Genomic DNA, 20,132 nt, shown 5'->3' with positions numbered 1-20,132 from the left:
TTTGCAAACATTTCTAAAAACCTGTTTTTGCTTTGTCATCATGGGGCATTGTGTGTAAATGTTTTATTTAATCCATTTTAGAATAAGGCTGTAACGTAACAAAATGTGGAAAAAGTCAAGGGATCTGAATACTTTCCGAAGACATTGTATTCAAAGCAGCGTTTGGTTTTCGCCAGGCGTAATGGGACCCATGTCGTCCAAAAAGGTGACTCAAGTTTGCCAAAAAAGCACCTGGATGATCGTGAAGACTCTTGGAAGAATGTTCTATGAACAGGTGTTTTAAAATAATAACTTTTTGGATGAAATGGGTCCCATTAATACCTGGTGAGAACCAAGCACTGCATTCCACAATCGTGTGACAATTTAGGAATGCTTTGCTGCCACAGGATCTGGACGACTTTCCTAAGTAGAAGGAACCATGAATTCCTGTGTGTCAGAGAATTCTATAGGAGAATGTCAGGCGCTCCGTCTGTGATCTGAAGTGCACCTGGGTCATGCAGCAAGACAATGATCGAAACAAACAATAAAGCCTAAATGAAAATGGCTAAAAAGCAACAAATTAGAAGTTTTCGAATGGCCTAGTCCAGACCTAATCCCTATTGAGATGTTGTGGCAGGACTTGAAACGAGCAGTTCATGCTTGAAAACTCCCAAATATCGCAGAGTTAATGCAGGTCTGCATGCAAGAGTGGGCCAAAATTCCTCCACAGCAATGTGAGAGACAAATCAACAACTACAGCAGGCATTTGGTTGCCGTCATTGCAACTAAAGGTGGCACCACCAGTTATTGGGTGTAAGGGGGCAATTACTTTTTCACTCAGGGGCATTGGGTGTTGCGTAACTTTGTACATGAAATAAATGTAATAAGTATGTAATTGTTTGTTCACTCAGGTGCCCTTTTATCTAATATTAGGTTTTGGTTGAAGATCTGATAACATTCCATATCATACATTTTAAAAAGTAGAGTAAATTAGAAATGGGACAAGTACTTTTTCACGGCACTGTATGTGAAGATGGTGCTTTCCTGTTTTGTAGTAAAAAATATAGCGGAAGATAAGTGTTTCCAATGCCTATTCACAATTGGTAAAAATCACACGAAGCACACCCATGTCGTCATTGGAAACGCTTATCTTCCGCTATCTTTTTACTACAAAACAAAGAAACATTACATTTTCTCATATGTTGATGTTGGGGTGCTGCTGGAGATGATGAATATAAAGTAGAAAAATTGTGACGTTTCCTTTTAATTGTGAAATGACTCCGACAATCTGCCGATGCTGGTGAATTAGTACGGAGAATGTTTTTAAGTGCTTCTCATAGTGGTTAGTACTGCAGCTGTTCTCACAACACATATGCTTGACACCAAACTTTGGCGTTTTGCTGGTGATTTCCAAAAGTGCTGACATTCATAACTACTTGTGTGCTAATTTAAAGTTTGTGGGACAACTCTCTCTCTGTCTTGTCCACAGCAGGGGCATACTACCCGGCCCAACAGCAGTACACGTCCTCAGTGCCAGCTGCTCCGGTCATCATGAACCCTCCCCCCCAGCAGCAGCAACCACATCCACAGCAACAGATCCACCCCAAAAGGGAGCGCAAACAGGTACAGGTAAACTCATCGTCCCACCTCTACTGTTATACACCACACACAGTTAAACTCATCACCCTACCTCTACTGTTTCATTTTGTGGTTTTATTTAGCAGATAGGATAGTAGAGAAAAGACAGGAGAGATAGGAGGAGCACAAGGTCAGTGAGTTGGATTGGAACCCATAGGGCCAGCGGCACTGATTGCTGGACCGCAGGCCAGCCCACGTAGCACCTCTCCTAGATCAGACAATCAGGTAGACAATCAGGTATCCTGATCCCAGAATGGATAAGTAACACAACTGGAAACACCCACCAAGAAACATTACGGGTCTGATGTTATACACTCAATGTTTCCCCTCATGCAGAGCAGGGCTTGAATACTTCAGTGATTCTCATGTTTTAAAGGAAGATAAGGACTGTGCTAATAAAGCGTGTGAATATAAAAATAAAATAAAAAGTATAGTTTGTCAGCAAGGTGTATTCAACACTGATTCCTTTCTCCATCATCCACTGTGAAGGTGCACAGTGCAGTTTTGGTCTACAAAACTAGTCTACTGTGTCTTCCTGTCTGGCCAGCTTGTGACATGACACGTTGCCATGGTAACGAGAGGACTTGTGTGAAAAACACTGTGCTGTGGGGTAGTGTTGCGCCCTCTTAGATATCATCCTGACCAACTTGCCCTCTAAATACACCTCTGCTGTCTTCAACCAGGATCTCAGCGATCACTGCCTCATTGCCTGCGTGCGTAATGGGTCTGCAGTCAAAACGACCACCCCCATCGCTGTCAAACGCTCCCTAAAACACTTCAGTGAGCAGGCCTTTCTAATCGACCTGGCCCGGGTATCCTGGAAGGATATTGACCTCATCCCATCAGTAGAGAATGCCTGGTTGCTCTTCAAAAGTGCTTTCCTCACCATCTTAAATAAGCATGCCCGTTCAAAAAATTTTGAACTCAGAACAGATATAGCCCTTGGTTCACCCCAGACTTGACTGCCCTTGACCAGCACTAAAACATCCTGTGGCGTTCTGCATTAGCATCGAATAGCCCCCGCAATATGTAACTTTTCAGGGAAGTCAGGAACCAATATACTCAGTCAGTTAGGAAAGCTAAGGCTAGCTTTTTAAAACAGACATTTGCATCCTGTAGCACTAATTCCCCAAAATTTTGGGACACTGTAAAGGCCATGGAGAATAAGAGCACCTCCTCCTAGCTGCCCACTGCACTGAGGATAGGATACACTGTCACCACCGATAAGTGTATGATAATTGATAGTTTCAATAAGCATTTTGCTACGGCTGGTCATGCTTTCCACCTGGCTACCACGGCCAACATCTCAGCACCCCCTGCAGCAACTTGCCCAAGACCCCCCCCCCCAGCTGATGTTCTGAAAGAGCTGCAAAATCTGGATCCTACAAATCAGCTGGGCTAGACAATCTGGACCCTCTTTCTAAATTATCCGCCGCAATTTTTTCAGCCCCTATTACTAGCATATTCAACCCCTCTTCGTATCGTATGAGATCCCCAAAGATTGGAAAGCTGCCGCGGTCATCCCCATCTTCAAAGGGGGAGACACTCTAGACCCAAACTGTTACAGACCTATATCTATCCTACCCAGTCTTTCTAAGGTCTTCGAAAGCCAAGTTAACAGATCACCAACCACAGGGTTCAATTCTCGGGCCGACTCTTTTCTCTGTATATATCAATGATGTCACTCTTGCTGCCGGTGATTCTCTGATCCACCTCTACGCAGACGACATCATTCTGTATACATCAAATCAAAGTTTATGTCACGTGCGCCGAATACAACAGGTGTACCTTACAGTGAAATGCTAACTTACAGGCTCTAACCAACAGTGCAAAAAAGGTATTAGGTGAACAATAGGTAAGTAAAGAAATAAAAACAGCAGTGAAAAGACAGTGGAAAAACAGTAGCGATGCTATATACAGTATAGAGGTAGACCGATTAATCGGAATGGCCGATTAATTAGGGCCGATTTCAAGTTTTCATAACAATCGGTAATCGGTATTTTTGGCCGCCGATTTAAATGTTTTTACACCTTTATTTAACTAGGCAAGTCAGATTAAAAACACATTCTTATTTTCAATGATGGCCTAGGAACGGGGGTTAGCTGCCTTGTTCAGGGGGGATTCGGGATTTGTTTTTGCAACCTTCTGGTTACTAGTCCAACGCTCTAACCACCTGCCTTACATTGCACTCCACGAGGAGCCTGCATGGCAGGCTGACTACCTGTTACGCAAGGGCAGCAAGAAGCCAAGGTAAGTTGCTAGCTAGCATTAAACTTATCTTATAAAAAACTATCAATCTTAACATAATCACTAGTTAACTACACATGGTTGATGATATTACTAGTTTATCTAACGTGTCCTGCGTTGCATATAATCGATGCGGTGCCTGTTAATTTGTCATCGAATCACAGCCTACTTCGACAAACGGGTGATGATTTAACAAGCGCATTTGCGAAAAAAAGCACGGTCTTTGCACCAATGTACCTAACCATAAACATCAATGCATTTCTTTAAAATCAATACACAAGTATATATTTGTAAACCTGCATATTTAGTTAATATTGCCTGCTAACATGAAATTGTGTCACTGCTTTTCCGTTCATTGCCTGGCTCGTTGCGAACTAATTTGCCGGAATTTTAGGAAATTATGACATACCATTGAAGGTTGTGCAATGTAACAGGAGTATTTAGACTTAGGGATGCCACCCGTTAGATAAAATATGGAACGGTTACGTATTTCACTGAAAGAAAAAAAAAACGTTTTGTTTTCGAGATGATAGTTTCTGGATTCGACCATATTAATGACCTAAGGCTCGTATTTCTGTGTGTTTATTATATTAAGTCTATGATTTGATAGAACAGTCTGACTGAGCAGTGGTAGGCACCAGCAGGCTCGTAAGCATTCATTCAAACAGCACTTTCGTGCGTTTTGCCAGCAGCTTTCGCAATGCATTGCGCTATGTATGACTTCAAGCCTGTCAACTCCCAAGATTAGGCTGGTGTAACCGATGTGAAATGGCTAGCTAGTTAACGGGTGCGCGCTAATAGCGTTTCAAACGTCACTTGCTCTGAGACTTGGAGTAGTTTTTCCCCTTGCTCTGCATGGGTAACGCTGCTTCGAGGGTGGCTGTTGTCGATGTGTTCCTGGTAAGAGCCCAGGTAGTAGCGAGGAGAGGGACGGAAGCTATACTGTTACACTGGCAATACTAAAGTGCCTATAAGAACATCCAATAGTCAAAGGTATATGAAATACAAATCGTATAGAGAGAAATAGTCCTATAATAACTACAACCTAAAACTTCTTACCTGGGAATATTGAAGACTCATGTTAAAAGCAAGACACTTAAACGTTAGCTTTCTTACATGGCACATATTGCACTTTAACTTTCTTCTCCAACACTTTGTTTTTGCATTATTTAAACCAAATTGAACATGTTTCATTATTTATTTGAGGCTAAATAGATTTTATTGATGTATTATATTAAGTTAAAATAAGTGTTCATTCAGTATTGTTGTAATTGTCATTATTACGATTAATCAGCTTTTTTTGGTCCTCCAATAATCAGTATCGGCGTTGAAAAATCATAATCAGTCGACCTCTAATACAGTAGCGAGGCTTCATACAGACACCGGTTAGTCAGGCTGATTTGAGGTAGTATGTACATGTACATATGGTTAAAGTGACTATGCATATATGATGAACAGAGAGTAGCAGTAGCATAAAGAGGGGTTGGCGGGTGGTGGGACACAACGCATATAGCCCGGTTAGGCAATGTGCGGGAGCACTGGTTGGTCGGGCCAATTGAGATAGTATGTACATGATTGTATAGTTAAAGTGACTATGCTTATATGGTAAACAGAGAGTAGCAGCAGTGTAAAAGAGAGGTTGGGGGGGCACACAATGCAAATAGTCCGGGTAGCCATTTGATTACCTGGTTCAGGAGTCTTATGGCTTGGGGGTAAAAACTGTTGAGAAGCCTTTTTGTCCTAGACTTGGCACTCCGGTACCGCTTGCCATGCGGTAGTAGAGAGAACAGTCTATGACTGGGGTCTTTGACCATTTTTAGGGCCTTCCTCTGACACCGCCTGGTGTAGAGGTCCTGGATGGCAGGAAGCTTAGCCCCAGTGATGTACTGGGCCGTACACACTACCCTCTGTAGTGCCTTGCGGTCGGAGGCCGAGCAATTGCCGTACCAGGCAGTGATGCAACCAGTCAGGATGCTCTCGATGTTGCAGCTGTAGAACCTTTTCAGGATCTCAGGACCCATGCCAAATCTTTTTAGTTTCCTGAGGGGGAATAGGCTTTGTCGTGCCCTCTTCACGACTGTATTTGGAACATCTGGCCCTTCTTTGGACACTGTGCTAACAAACCTCCAAATGAGCTTCAATGCCATTCAACACTCCTTCCGTGGCCTCCAACTGCTTTTAAATGCTAGTAAAACTAAGTGCATGCTCTTGAACCGATTGCTGCCCGCACCCTCCCGCCCGACTAGCATCACTACTCTGGACGGTTCTGACTTAGAATCTGTGGACAACTACAAATACCTAGGTGTCTGGTTAGACTGTAAAATCCTAAATTAAATCTAGAATCGGCAACAAGGCCTCCTTCACTCATGCTGCCAAACATACCCCTGTAAAACTGACTATCCTGCCGATTCTTGACTTCGGCGATGTCATTTACAAAATAACCTCCAACACTCTACTCAGCAAATTGGATGCAGTCTATCACAGTACCATCCGTTTTGTCACCAAAGCCCCATATACTACCCACCACTACGACCTGTGTGCTCTCGTTGGCTGGCCCTCACTACATATTTGTCCCCAAACCCACTGGCTCCAGGTCATCTATAAGTCTTTGCTAGGTAAAGCCCCGCCTTATCTCAGCTCACTGGTCACCATAGCAACACCCACCCGTAGCACGCACTCCAGCAGCATATTCCACTGGTCATCCCCAAAGCCAACACCTCTTTGGCCACCTTTCCTTCCAGTTCTCTGCTACCAATGACTGGAGCGAATTGCAAAAATCTCTTAAGCTGGAGTCTTATCTCCCTCTAACTTTAAGCATCAGTTGTCAGAGCAGCATACCGATCACTGTACCTGTACACAGCCCATCTGTAAATAGCACACCTAGCTACCTCATCCCCATATTATTACTTACCCTCTTGCTCTTTTGCACCCCAGTATCTCTACTTGCACATCATCATCTGCACATCTATCACTCCAGTGTTAATGCTAAATTGTAATTATTTTGCCTCTATGGCCTATTTATTGCCTTACCTCCCTACTCTTCTACATTTGCACACACTGTACATAGATTTTTCTATTGTGTTATTGACTGTACGTTTGTTTATGTGTAAGTCTGTGTTGCTTTTGTTGCACTGCTTTGCTTTATCTTGGCCAGGTCGCAGTTGTAAATGAGAACTTGTTCTCAACTGGCCTACCTGGTTAAATAAAGGTGAAATGTAAAATGTAATTAATTAATAGGAGGATGGTAGACGGGTGGCAGGGGAGAAAGTGCTGCAGCAGCACACAGTGAGTCAGTCGTGATTCAGACAGTCTGTGTCTGAGCATCACGTTGTCTTTCTATATGATTTCAAAAATGTCTGCCAGCATGCTGGCAAAAGAGTATGAAGTGTAAAGCTGTTGTTTTTCAGCAAAGCTAAGCAGACTGTTTAGTCGTAGCTGTCTTGTAACTGTGAGGTCATTTTCTAAATGTTTTCCTTTTTCCCCCACTGCCTTCAAGCAGGGCATTGGCCTGTTTTTTTTCCTCTTCACTGCTCTCTTTATGAATCTCTCTCTCTGGGTAGACCAGGGGGGGTTTAAGGACATGTCAGCACATAGCTCAGCTCCACGTGGCTGCCGGGCTCCTCCCCCTCTGAGCCAGAAGCACAATGGCTGACCTATCTCCTCCCCTTCTCTCTCGCGCCCTCTCTGCTGCTGCTTCTGTGGCATACCCCCTCTTTCCCCCAGGAAGAGGCTGAAATGTTTTGTAGTGCGTGAGTACAGAATGACAGAAGAGCAGCTGAGAGAGAGATAAGGGGGGGGGGTTACACTAGCCAGAGCTCATTTGTTAAAGTTTTGAATAGTGTTTTTCTCCTCTCCTTTTTTTCTGGAGTTACTCCTCCCTCTTTCCCCCTCTATTTGGCCCCCTTTGGCTGTCTGTAGTTCGGTGCTCAGTGGGCGGGGGTGCTTGCATTCCAGTGCTGCAGCTCCACAAGGCCAGTCACTCTGGCTTCTCTCTCGCTCGCTCCATTTTTGTCTTTTGTCTCTCCCTCTACGTGTGTGTGAGAGCTGGGAACGAGGCTCTGCCCTGCTGGCTCTGCGAGTTGTTGAGGGAGTAGGCTACGTGCGTTTTCCCAACCACGGTTGCAAAAGCAGCCTACTTGCTGGGAGAGGCCTGCAGGCCGAGAGCTCAACTCCGGCCCCAGGATGAGAGAGGCCTACTAAGGGCTCTGGAGCCTGTCCGCGTCAGGTAAATGACTCTACCAGCGGGGGAATGTGCTGGCTCAAGCCTGTTGCTGACAACTCTTAGTGTGTGACAGACAGAAAGAGAGCGAGGAGAGTTTGTGATAGAAAACATGTGGCTCTGTGTAAGGGCACACCTTGTAAGTGAGTAATCCGTTTTTCAGAAGTTTGAAGGTGTATTGGACTGTGTGCTTTTCAATAACAGTAAATCTGGCTGATTTTCTAGGTATAGTTGAAAAATGTCTGGCTTGCACTGGAATTTATTTGACTAAATTTGAGTATGTCCGTAGTCATATTTTGTTGGGGAAGAATTAGCTAAAACAAGGCAGCAATCTGTCTACAAATCTGTGTTTGTCAGGCTGCATAGCTTTGTGGGGCTGGTGTTTCTTGTGTGAGTGTGAGAAATGTGGCTCTGCTGATTGAGAAGACGCTGCTAGGCCACAGCCCTACAGTACAACACAGAAGACTTGGCAGAGTTGGAAACAGGGCCTAGCGTCATAGGAAGCAGTTAAGTTGTGACAGCAATTCTCTTCAGCTTTCTCCTCACCCTCCCTCTCTCCTTTACTGTCGTTCGTTCTCTCTTTTTTGCTCTCCCTCCTTTAGAAAGGGAATGAAACGAGCGAGTAACAAGTTTTTCTCGAAGGCTCTCCTGCATTCTCTAAATCTCTCTAAATGTTTCTTCTTGTATCCCTCACTGTTGTCTTGTGTCCTCTCTATAGATCATAATACGAGACCCTAACCAGGGTGGTAAAGACATCACTGAGGAGATTATGTCAGGGGGCACCCGCAGTGGCTCCACCCCCACACCCCCACAGGTGAGCGACGACTCTTCAGAGGTGAGCTACCATACCCTCGTCACCAACCATCATCCCGTTACCATACCATCCTGTTATTGGATGTGCAGACATTTTGTTTTCATATTGGGCATTGTATCTAACCTGTCACAAGGTTTTCATAAGGCTGTCATGGTTGTGTCCACTCCAGTTACCTAATATCTGTGTGTTGTATTCTGTCCCTTAGTCGTCTATATCTGGATCAGAGGGTCCAGCCGTTGCCCAGGCCGACGGGGAGAACGTGACACCTGTCGTGTTCAGACCAGGTGAGTTGGCCGAGGGGTCAGGTCATCTTGAAGGACGTAGCTTTCCGTCGCTCATTGGTTCACCTTCAGTACATAGAAGTAATTTTTGGTGAATTTGACTGAATCACATAAACAAAATGCTCCTTTGGAAAGGACCTGTGTATTTTTACCATTTAATGTTGAATTGATAATAAGTGGGTAATTATAAAAAGATCAACAGACATGAGGGTCATTTTGAACATTAGTATGGTACTATGGGCCACTTGAGTCTGTTAACCATTACCTTTCTAAGGTGAATTTAACCAGTGGCTTTTCCTCGTGGCATCTCCTTTCCTCCTCAGATGACCGAGGGAAACCTGCAGCCACTCTCATAACTGCCCCCCCAGCCCTGTCTAAAACCCCTGAACTGGTCAAGACTTCCCCTGCTCCAACAGAGGTCCAACTCCCAGACACAAACAGTAAATCCCCTTCCTTATCCCAGGACCTACCTACACCCCCGTCGGTAACTACCACCCTCTACACTACTACCCCCCAACCCTCAACTAGTCCCATTGCAGACATGATGGACGCTCCAGCCCCAGCCGCTGCTCCAGCCCCAGCCGCTGCTCCAGCCCCATCTGCCCCTGAAGTGCCCGCTTACCCTGCACCCCTGCCTGAACCCCGCCCCACTCCTGCAGCTGAGGAGCATCCCTCACCTGCCAAGGAGGAGCGGGAGGAAGTGAAGGAGAAAGAAGAGGTGGCGGAGGCTAGGCAGGAGGCGACTACATCATCCAAACCTGAGCCTTCCCTTGCTCCAGTGACCACCCCTAGCAGCAGCAGCACTAACGGTATCTCTGCCACCCAGCCACCCCCAGCCAAGGAGGAAGAGCCAGCAGCCCTGTCCATCAACATGCCCACCCCCCAGGCAGCAGAACCCCCCCTGGAGTCTCCCATCGCCCAGCCAGAGGAGCTCAGACTGCCCAATGGCCTGCCGCTCCCCAGCCCCCAGGACCCTGAGAAGATGTCTGCGGAGTCGTCGGAGTGTGACATCAGCCCCATTGCTGAGCCTGAGGTGGCCCAGTTACAGAGCGAGGCACCAATGCCTAAACCGACGCCCGCCCCCGTTGCCCAGGCGACGCCCGCCCCCGTTGCCCAGGCGACGCCCGCCCCCGTTGCCCAGGCGACGCCCGCCCCCGTTGCCCAGGCGACGCCTGTCCTAGCTGAGACTGCTACTACTACAGTTGTAACTGCTCATCGTGTGGAAGACGAGATGGACTCCCCACCACCCCAGAGCACCACCCCAGCCGGGGAGAGTTCTATGCAAGGTCAGTATCAGTCTGACTTGCTTTTTCTCTCTCTACTTCTTTGAAACCGTCTCCTTCTGTCTGTCTTTTTCTCTATCTGGATCCATCTGTCTGTCTCATTCAACCACATTGTCTTTCTCTATTTTAATTCCTAACCCTACCCCTTGGCACTTGGTGAAGATTAAACAGGATCTGCCCCTTTAGGCGTTGCAGTCCGACTGTGTGTGTCGAGCCTGTGTCGTGAGGGGCAGAGAGTTACCGGGTTATGTCTACGCCGAGGACCCAGAACAGTGGGTACTTGGAGTGATCACAGCTCCAACAGAAAGCCATAAAAATAAGAAGTTGGATAGGTGGCAATGTGGTAACCGCTCCACCTTGGTTTCTGATAGTCTAGGTGGAGTTTGGGTGCTAGGGTTGGACTAGGGATTGGGATTGAGTGTAGAGGTCGACCGATTTATGATTTTTCGACGCCGATACCGATTAATCGGCCGATTATTATTGTGTTTTTTTTATATATATATACACACACACACACAGCTCTGAAGTGACAACGATACTGAAGAGTCTGCTTAGGAGACAAATACTCTCAACTGTTTGAATAATAAAAATAGAGTTCAAGTTACCTGTGATGAATGCTGAAAACAAAAACTGTAATTTCTATATGCAGGAAATCCTATTTTAATAATGGGCATGGTAAGAATTGACTACCAAAGTGTGAGTCATAATTCCCATGACACCTTCTAGAAAAATCTGAAAAGCGGTTCCTTCATTTATTCCATAGGATATTTTTAGATTAATTTAAAATAAGGTCTGCGTTTGGTTTAGTCTTACACCACCTTGCCAATTTTATAACTGTGTAGATATCCATAGGATATAACTCTGATCAATATAAGTGTAGATAAATGTTTTTGTAGAGTGGATTTATGAAAATATGTTGACAAACGTTACCTAGTGAGATTTACACGGGTATCAAAACGCCGAGGCGGTTTAAGCACAAAACACAGACCTTATTTGAAGTAGATGAAGACATTCTCTATGGAAGACATGAACGGTAAAATAACAAAGGAACCCCTTTCAAGTTCAGCCGCAAGTTATTACAGGAATTATGACGCGTCGACTATTTCTCTCTAAACCATATACCTTTGACTATTACGAGCCTGCTGCTGCCTACCACCGCTCAGACTGCTCTATCAAATCATAGACTATAATATAATAAACCTTAGGTCATTAATATGGTCAAATCCGGAAACTATCATCTCAAAAACATTCTTTCAGTGACATACGGAACCGTTCCGTATTTTATCTAACGGGTGGCATCCATAAGTCTAAATATTCCTGTTACATCGCACAACCTACAATGTTATTTCATAGTTCCGTAAAATTCTGGCAAATTAGTTCGCAACGAGCCAGATTCTGTATACCCTGATTCTGCGTGCAACGAACGCAAGAGAACTGACACAATTTCACCTGGTTAATATTGCCTGCTAACCTGTATTTCTTTTAGCTAAATATGCAGGTTTAAAAATATATACTTCTGTGTATTGATTTTAAGAAAGGCATTGATGTTTATGGTTAGGTACGATTGTGCTTTTTTCGCAAATGCGCTTTTGTTAAATCATCCCCCGTTTGGCGAAGTCGGCTGTCTTTGTTAGGAAGAAATAGTCTTCACAGTTCGCAACGAGCCAGGCGGCCCAAACTGCTGCATATACCCTGACTCTGTTTGCAAGAGAAGTGACACATTTTCCCTAGTTAAAAGAAATTCATGTTAGCAGGCAATATTAACTAAATATGCAGGTTTAAAAATATATACTTGTGTATTGATTTTAAGAAAGACATTGATGTTTATGGTTAGGTACACGTCGGAGCAAAGACAGTCCTTTTTCGCGAATGCGCACCACATCGATTATATGCAAAGCAGGACAGGCTAGATAAACTAGTAATATCATCAACCATGTGTAGTTAACTAGTGTTTATGATTGATTGATTATTGTTGTTTTTTTTATAAGATAAGTTTAATGCTAGCTAGCAACTTACCTTGGCAACGTAAAGCAGGTGGTTAGAGCGTTGGGCTAGTTAACGTAAGGTTGCATCCCCAAGCTGACAAGGTAAAAACCTGTCGTTCTGCCCCTGAACAAGGCAGATAACCCACCGTTCCTAGGCCGTCATTGAAAATAAGAATGTGTTCTTAACTGACTTGCCTAGTTAAATAAAGGTATAAAAATTTTAAAAATTGGCAAATCGGTGGCCAAAAATACCGATTGTTATGAAAACTTGAAATCGGCCGACCTCTAATTGAGTGTCAATCCATAGAGGTTTAGTCTTGACTGTGTTGGTGGTGTTCTGCTTGTAGCTGCTGTTTCTGTGCCAAAGAAAAAGAGGAAGATGAAGGATCTGAACAAGAAGGAGGCTGTTGGAGACCTCCTGGATGCCTTTAAGGAGGTCCGTTCACATGTACTACCCACTCAATCCATATCAAACACACCAGCCACGCCATCTCATATCAGCCACGCCATCTCATATCAAACACACCAGCCACGCCATCTCATATCAAACACACCAGCCACGCCATCTCATATCAAACACACCCGCCACGCCATCTCATATCAAACACACCAGCCACGCCATCTCATATCAAACACACCAGCCACGCCATCTCATATCAAACACACCCGCCACGCCATCTCATATCAAACACACCCGCCACGCCATCTCATATCAAACACACCCGCCACGCCATCTCATATCAAACACACCCGCCACGCCATCTCATATCAAACACACCAGCCACGCCATCTCATATCGCATCTCACAGCCACGCCATCTCATATCAAACGCACCCGCCACGCCATCTCATATCAAACACACCAGCCACGCCATCTCATATCAAACACACCAGCCACGCCATCTCATATCAAACACACCCGCCACGCCATCTCATATCAAACACACCCGCCACGCCATCTCATATCAAACACACCAGCCACGCCATCTCATATCAGCCACGCCATCTCATATCAAACGCACCCGCCACGCCATCTCATATCAAACGCACCCGCCACGCCATCTCATATCAAACACACCAGCCACGCCATCTCATATCAAACACACCAGCCACGCCATCTCATATCAAACACACCAGCCACGCCATCTCATATCAAACACACCAGCCACGCCATCTCATATCAAACACACCCGCCACGCCATCTCATATCAAAGTTTTAAGAATGCCTGTTTACAGCTGGCCCATTAAAAACCCCAGAATGAAAACAATGTGCTGACTAATACCCTCCCCCTCTCTCTCTCCCTCAACCCCTCTCTCTCTCCCTCAACCCCTCTCTCTCTCCCTCAACCCCTCTCTCTCTCCCTCAACCCCTCTCTCTCTCCCTCAACCCCTCTCTCTCTCCCTCAACCCCTCTCTCTCTCCCTCAACCCCTCTCTCTCTCCCTCAACCCCTCTCTCTCCTCTCTCCCTCAACCCCTCTCTCTCTCCCTCAACCCCTCTCTCTTCTCTCCCTCAACCCCTCTCTCCTCTCTCCCTCAACTCTTCTCTCCCTCAACCCCTCTCTCTTCTCTCCCTCAACCCCTCTCTCTTCTCTCGCTCTCTTTCTCCCTCTCTCTCTCTCGCCCCCTCTCCAGGAGCAGGTAGTGGGGAGCCCTCCTGAGCCAGAGCAGGCCACACCCACTTCTGCCTCTGACGCTAAGGAGCCCCGCCCAGCCGCCACCCCTGCAGTTGAAGAGGTGGATGAGACGTGGGAGGAGAAGGAGGACAAACTGGATGCAGAGAATATCGAACCCAAGCCCGAGGATCTGAAGTACCAGTACAAAGAGGGTGGGTTCTGAACCTTGGCCCGGAGATGCCTATAATATTTCTATACTATGTTATCCTCTTAACGTTATCCTCTACACCTTATCTCACAAGGTCTGCGTGTCAGTCAAGAGAGGATGCAAAGTTTCACTTTATTGGAAATGCTTTGTCAGAGTTCCATTTCACATCAATGTATGATTTTTAGAAGTGAAACGGAGTAACTCTGTTCGGATGACAGACTATATACCCCAACTCTACCAACCTAAACCCTGAACACTATACTGATGAAAACTCACATAAATGTGATTCATCTACAATTCCTTGTTCCTCTCCATCAGAACTATGTAGGCCTATAGACCCAGAGGAGAAGAAGAGGTATGACCGGGACTTCCTGCTGGGCTTCCAGTTCATCAGTGCCGCCATGTCCAAGCCTGAGGGCCTGCCTCAGATCAGTGACGTGGTGCTGGACAAGGTACAGTACAACACTCTGTCCCCTACTGGACTGGAGTAACCACTGCACGGTCCATTCGAGAATATAATTTATTTTCTTCAGATAGACCACTTTATTTACCAGTTATTTATTTTGTCCTTTGTGTCCGTCATTCTTTCTCTTCTGTCCTTGTTCGGTCATTCTTTCTCTCCAGGCGAATAAGGCCCCTCTCCGCCAGCTGGACCCCAGCCGTTTGCCAGGGATGAACATGGGCCCCGACTTCACACCCTCGTTTGCCAACCTGGGCAGGCCTGGAATGGGAGGAGGTGGTGGTGGTGGAGGAGGTGGAGGTGGCCACAGAGGAGGACCAGTGAGTTATCATGAAAAACTGTCAATCTTCTCAAAGACTACACTGTGATTCTGAAACTCTGGGATTATATTAAAACAATGTTGACTGAATTTCTTTCCTTTTCCCTTCCCTCCTCTCCTTCAGCCCTCTGGTATGGGTGGTGGAGGACCGCGTCGCTCCCAGCAGGGCCAGCGTAAGGAGCCCAGGAGGATCATCAACATCTCTTCGTCTCTGACGGAAGACGTGAAGCTCAACAAGGCTGAGAAGGCCTGGAAGCCCGCTGTCAAGAAGGCTGCCAGTGGGCAAGCTGCTCCTGAGGAGGAGAGTGACGACTCTGAACAGGCCAAGACCCAGGAGCTGTTCAAGAGGGTCCGTAGTATCCTGAACAAGTTGACCCCTCAGATGTTCCAACAGCTGATGAAGCAGGTCACAGAGCTGACCATCGATACAGAGGAAAGACTGAAGGGAGTGATAGATCTGATCTTTGAGAAGGCCATCTCTGAACCCAACTTCTCTGTGGCCTACGCCAACATGTGCCGCTGTCTTATTGGGGTGAGTGACTGAAGGGTGTGTCTGTTTGTGTGTGTACACCTAGTGTGCTGGTCTTGGTTCGGTGCTGACCTCTGTTCTGTGCCACGTGTCTGAGTGGTGCCACTACACACTATGACGTCTCCTCTCACGTTCCCTCTTATGCTTTATGTGACGTCTGCAAAGCTCTCCAACCGTGGCCTAAATGTTTGTTTTTCTGTTCCTCTCGTCAGCTCAAAGTCCCCACCACAGACAAGCCGGGAGTCACTGTGAATTTCCGCAAGCTACTTCTGAACCGCTGTCAGAAGGAGTTTGAGAAGGACAAGGACGATGATGTCATCTTTGAGAAGAAGCAGAAAGAGCTGGACGCTGCAGCCACGGTACGATCTGTGCTCTCAGTGACCAATTAAAATGTCCTTCACACACACTTGGTTTTGGTTTCTGTAGGAGTTAGTTGACCATCTGTCTGGTATGCCTCCCACCCCCTACTTCCTTTTACATCACTTCCTGTCTGAAGGAGGAGAAGGATCGCCTGAAGGCAGAGCTGGAGGAGGCCAAAGACAAGGCGCGGCGGCGGTCGCTAGGCAACATCAAGTTCATTGGTGAGCTGTTCAAGCTGAAGATGCTGACTGAGGCCATCATGCACGACTGCATCGTCAAGCTGCTGAAGAACCACGATGAGGAGTCACTAGAGTGCCTCTGTAGACTCTTGTCAACTATAGGGAAGGACCTGGACTTTGAAAAGGCGAAGGTAACGCTGAACCAGTGTCACTGACAGACACACAGACAGACACGCATCGTTTAGAACACTTATGCCAAATTATTTCTAAGAATCAGATTTACACACAAACACATACACACTAACCTGCCTGTCTCTCTTTCTGTAGCCTCGTATGGACCAGTACTTTGCCCAGATGGACAAGATCATCAAGGAGAAGAAGACATCGTCCAGAATCCGCTTCATGCTGCAGGACGTACTGGACCTCAGGAGGGTAATACCTCGTAACACACACCCACACCAACCACCCCCCAGTGTCTGGGGAATGCTTCAGCCCCCTCACCTAAACCTTTTGGTCATCTCTAATCTAATCTGACTGACCCTTGTCCTCTGGTTGTTATGTATCCAAGCATATCAGTAAACACTGGGTCAAACTACCATAGACAGAATATTCTCCCCTAACCCCACATTACCTCTGAATTTACCCATGACCCCAAATCACCTCTGACCTCTCTCACGTCCTTTACAAGCCCTCTATATGCATGCAGGTGTAGTGTATAATAGTGGGTTGTGTTGTTTTGTGTGTTGGTATTTTACTGGCCCATAGACACCCTCACTAGTCTGTGTGGGCGTCGAGGGTTCTGAAGTGGGCTAAGAGGGAGACAAAGTCAGATCTTTAATACAGGGAGGCTCCCCTGCTATAAGCTGAGACTGGAGTCAGTCTGCACCCTGCAGCCAATCCCTTCTCTCCAAGCCACTGTAACCGACTCCCTCCTCTCCATGTCATTCACCATCTAGATGTTTACCTCCCTTCTAAATGGATGTGTCCCTTGATGTTCACATTAACTACTTATCCATGCCTAGTAGGCTTGGGCAGTATCCAGATTGTCCTACCTTCATAACGGCCTAGTGCCATACCGGGATATTCGGTAATACCTGCGCTGAACACAAGGGGCACTATTTTCAATCCAAAGGTTAGCAATGCTAACAAGTACATGTAAAATCTAACGAACGCATGCAAACATTTTATACAGTCTCTTGACAAACTTTGCAGGACAGACATCTCACTCATAAAGTTATACAAGTAACTCAAAAATGTTAGTCTGCTGCACACGCAAAACAAATATTAGACGGAAGGGATTCTCTGCTGTTACCAAGAGGAGCTTGATTGCAAGAAGTTAACCACTTAGCTACATAACTTGGTACTAAGTTAGCAAACCAAATACATAACTGCAGAGCATTTACCACATTTTAGACAGTTAACTTAATAGTTCTAAGATATCTAGTTGTGAATTCCATACTGTAACAAGATCACCTGGTGCGGGCTGCAGTTAATCCCAAGGCTACCGGTAAGCTTTGTAATGAAATAACAAGATCTGCGTTATCTCCTAAATTGCACAAGTTGACTGCAGGTATTTACTTAAGTAGCTACAAATATTCAAATTAATAAAAAAAAAAAATCAAATAAATTGTTTGTGGTATTGACAGTGTTGAAAATCCAAATAACCGGGTATATACGGTATACAGCCCAAGCCTCATGCCTATGACCCATTCACTAAGTTTTCAGTGATTCACAAACTCACATTTCTTACTTTATTTGAAAATGACTAGTTACTAAGGACATACAGGTATGGATGTGTAGCCTAGGCCTCTATCTAAGGTCTAGATGTGCATGTATTTGTACAGTGCTGTTAGCTGTGTGTGTCTGAGGTTTCCCATAATGCAGTTTACCGGAAAAAATGAAAGCTGGACTGTTCCACTTTAACTAGTTTAGTATCCAGTGACTTTTCTGGGAAAATGTCTGCAGAGCCTCAGTGTGTTTGTGTGTGTGTTCGACAGTGACTCGCAGTGTGGTGAGAGCAGTGATGTGGCGTTACACTGGATTCAGTATCCCCACTGTCTTCTCCCTGTACAACACAGATCATGTAGGTGTGTGTGTGAGGATGTTTCCTACATGTTCAGACAGGGTTCCAACATGTGCACCACATAATTACGTTATACGATCTCTATGGTTCCACCCCCAGTAAGTGTCTTACCAAAGCAGCAGTTGGGATGTTTCACAAGAGCTGATCAGCTGCACTCAGTCAGCACACTGGCCCCTGCTGTTTACTGGGAAAACACTCTAGTTTCAGTTTCCATTCTCTGGAAAAGCTGACAGCGGGGTCAAGTTAGGGCAAGGCATCTCTCCTGCTCTTTCTATAGCCTAGTTGTCACCCATTTCTCTTGGTTTATTGACTAAGTGACCTTTGCCTGGAAAGAGATATGGAGTGTTAAGAGAACGCCACACTTTTCCATCTAACTCCAATCCTCAGTTAAAGTATTTTACTGTTCTCACTCTAGGGCTCACCCCATTTAGTCGACTGGTCGATTGTTTGGTCAATAGGCAGTTGGTCGACTGAGATTTCTTTAGCCGAGCAGTCGCAATAAAAATATTTTACAGGGTGTGCAAGACACCTGTCTGATTCACTCCGGTCTCAGTGGACTAATCCATTGCAGAGGCCACGGAATGGCACAGTCCATCACTCTGAGACATGTGATACTAAAATTGTATATAGTTATTGTATGTAAAAAATATATATAATATAAAATCGAATATGTAAAAATTAAATAATATATATTTTATAACATGCGGTTTATCCTTCATTGGATACAGTCTCTGTCCGCGGTTATGAAACAGTTTTCAGTGCGCCCTAGAATTGGCGCCTTTCCCTATGTTGCTATGTGCATAATTGCAAAGTTGACCAGCATATTGTGATTGAGAACATTGTGGCGGAGGAAGCAGCAGCAGAAATGAGGAAACAGCCCTTGCCTTAGCCTAATTGTCTAAGAAAATTGAGCAGAGAGGAAACCCCAACTTAATTAGATCTATAATCAATAGCCTAACTGTTAAATGTGCCTGGCTTTATAAATCATCCATATATATATATCTACAGAAATAAGACAGATCCTTCTTCTGTTGCCTGTTAGAGTGTTTGTTTAATAGCCTACTGATTCCATGAGCACCAAGCTCAATCCAACGGCAAAATGGTGGATAAAGCTATTTTTAAGCTTTGCTCTGCTGTAATAAAGGCTTTACATTTGTTTTTTCGTTAGAACAGACTGCTATTACGTCTAATTTATTTAGTGTTGTTTACACTGTTCCAAACAGGAGAAAAAGAATATTGTAATCTAACAGCACCTGTTTGTCACACATAATATGTACGCAGCTCTCACTACTATACCCTTATTTTTGTTAATCTCCTCCTTGTTATGATGATCGTCATTATAATAAGTAGTGACGTTATCATTAGTAGGCTTCGTATAAGTATCCTTGTGTAACTACCTTCGAGCTGTAGGCCTAAAAGCATGTCCTGTTTAGTCTTAAAACCGTAACTAACTTAGGCCTATTTTTCAATATATAGGTTACTCAATCAATCAATCAATTATTCATTCGTTCATGCCATCACACAGCATACGAGGCATTTTAGGTTTAAAATTAAATTACAAAGGGAGCTTTGAGTAATTAGCCTGAACAATAAATACGCTGCAATTCACGAATGCATGCAACAGTTTTTAGTCTGCTGTAATAAAGGCTTTATATATTTTATTTCTTGTTAGAACAGACTCTTTGGTACACTTATTTATTTGGTGTTTACACTTCCAAATGGTCATTTTTTTTTGTCATCTAACAGCAACTGTTTGGCACACAATACTTATGCAAGGCTTGCTCTTGTTCCCTCTATCTGGAGCTCCAGTAGTTTCCACAACTAACTCAATGTCTTCCACGGATCTGACTTCCCCTTTCCCTCCTGAACAACCAGTAAACATTTGCGCGTTGCTTTTTCACATCCTCCACATCCATTTTGCTGTCATATGTTACT

The 20,132-nt window shown here is 45.1% G+C and overlaps 1 protein-coding gene and 1 non-coding gene across 14 annotated transcripts in view; both read left to right on the top strand.

Annotated features, from left to right (window-relative positions):
* The window catches only part of LOC106576473 (eukaryotic translation initiation factor 4 gamma 1), a 75,310-nt gene that overhangs the window by 37,105 nt on the left and 18,073 nt on the right, over positions 1-20,132 (top strand). For 7 of the 13 annotated variants that reach the window (XM_045703921.1, XM_045703922.1, XM_045703929.1 and 4 more), the window contains 12 exons: positions 1,469-1,608; positions 8,802-8,918; positions 9,103-9,181; positions 9,502-10,464; positions 12,794-12,882; positions 14,079-14,271; positions 14,586-14,719; positions 14,892-15,047; positions 15,171-15,578; positions 15,788-15,934; positions 16,072-16,305; positions 16,442-16,546. In XM_045703921.1, coding sequence (XP_045559877.1) covers positions 1,469-1,608; positions 8,802-8,918; positions 9,103-9,181; positions 9,502-10,464; positions 12,794-12,882; positions 14,079-14,271; positions 14,586-14,719; positions 14,892-15,047; positions 15,171-15,578; positions 15,788-15,934; positions 16,072-16,305; positions 16,442-16,546 — 2,765 coding nt within the window. Of the gene's footprint in view, positions 1-1,468; positions 1,609-7,684; positions 8,090-8,801; positions 8,919-9,102; positions 9,182-9,501; positions 10,465-12,793; positions 12,883-14,078; positions 14,272-14,585; positions 14,720-14,891; positions 15,048-15,170; positions 15,579-15,787; positions 15,935-16,071; positions 16,306-16,441; positions 16,547-20,132 lie in introns of those variants that run through there. The other 6 variants (XM_045703925.1, XM_045703923.1, XM_045703927.1 and 3 more) reach the window with 5 other exon arrangements.
* On the top strand, positions 10,635-10,766 carry LOC123729364 (small nucleolar RNA SNORA17). Its single transcript, XR_006761150.1, has one exon. It is a non-coding gene; the product is annotated as a small nucleolar RNA SNORA17 (small nucleolar RNA).

This window comes from Salmo salar, chromosome ssa20, assembly GCF_905237065.1.
Source record: "Salmo salar chromosome ssa20, Ssal_v3.1, whole genome shotgun sequence".
Taxonomy (NCBI): Eukaryota; Metazoa; Chordata; class Actinopteri; order Salmoniformes; family Salmonidae; genus Salmo; species Salmo salar.
The sequence above is the reverse complement of the archived record's forward strand: the minus strand, read 5'-3'. Positions and strand labels throughout refer to the sequence as shown.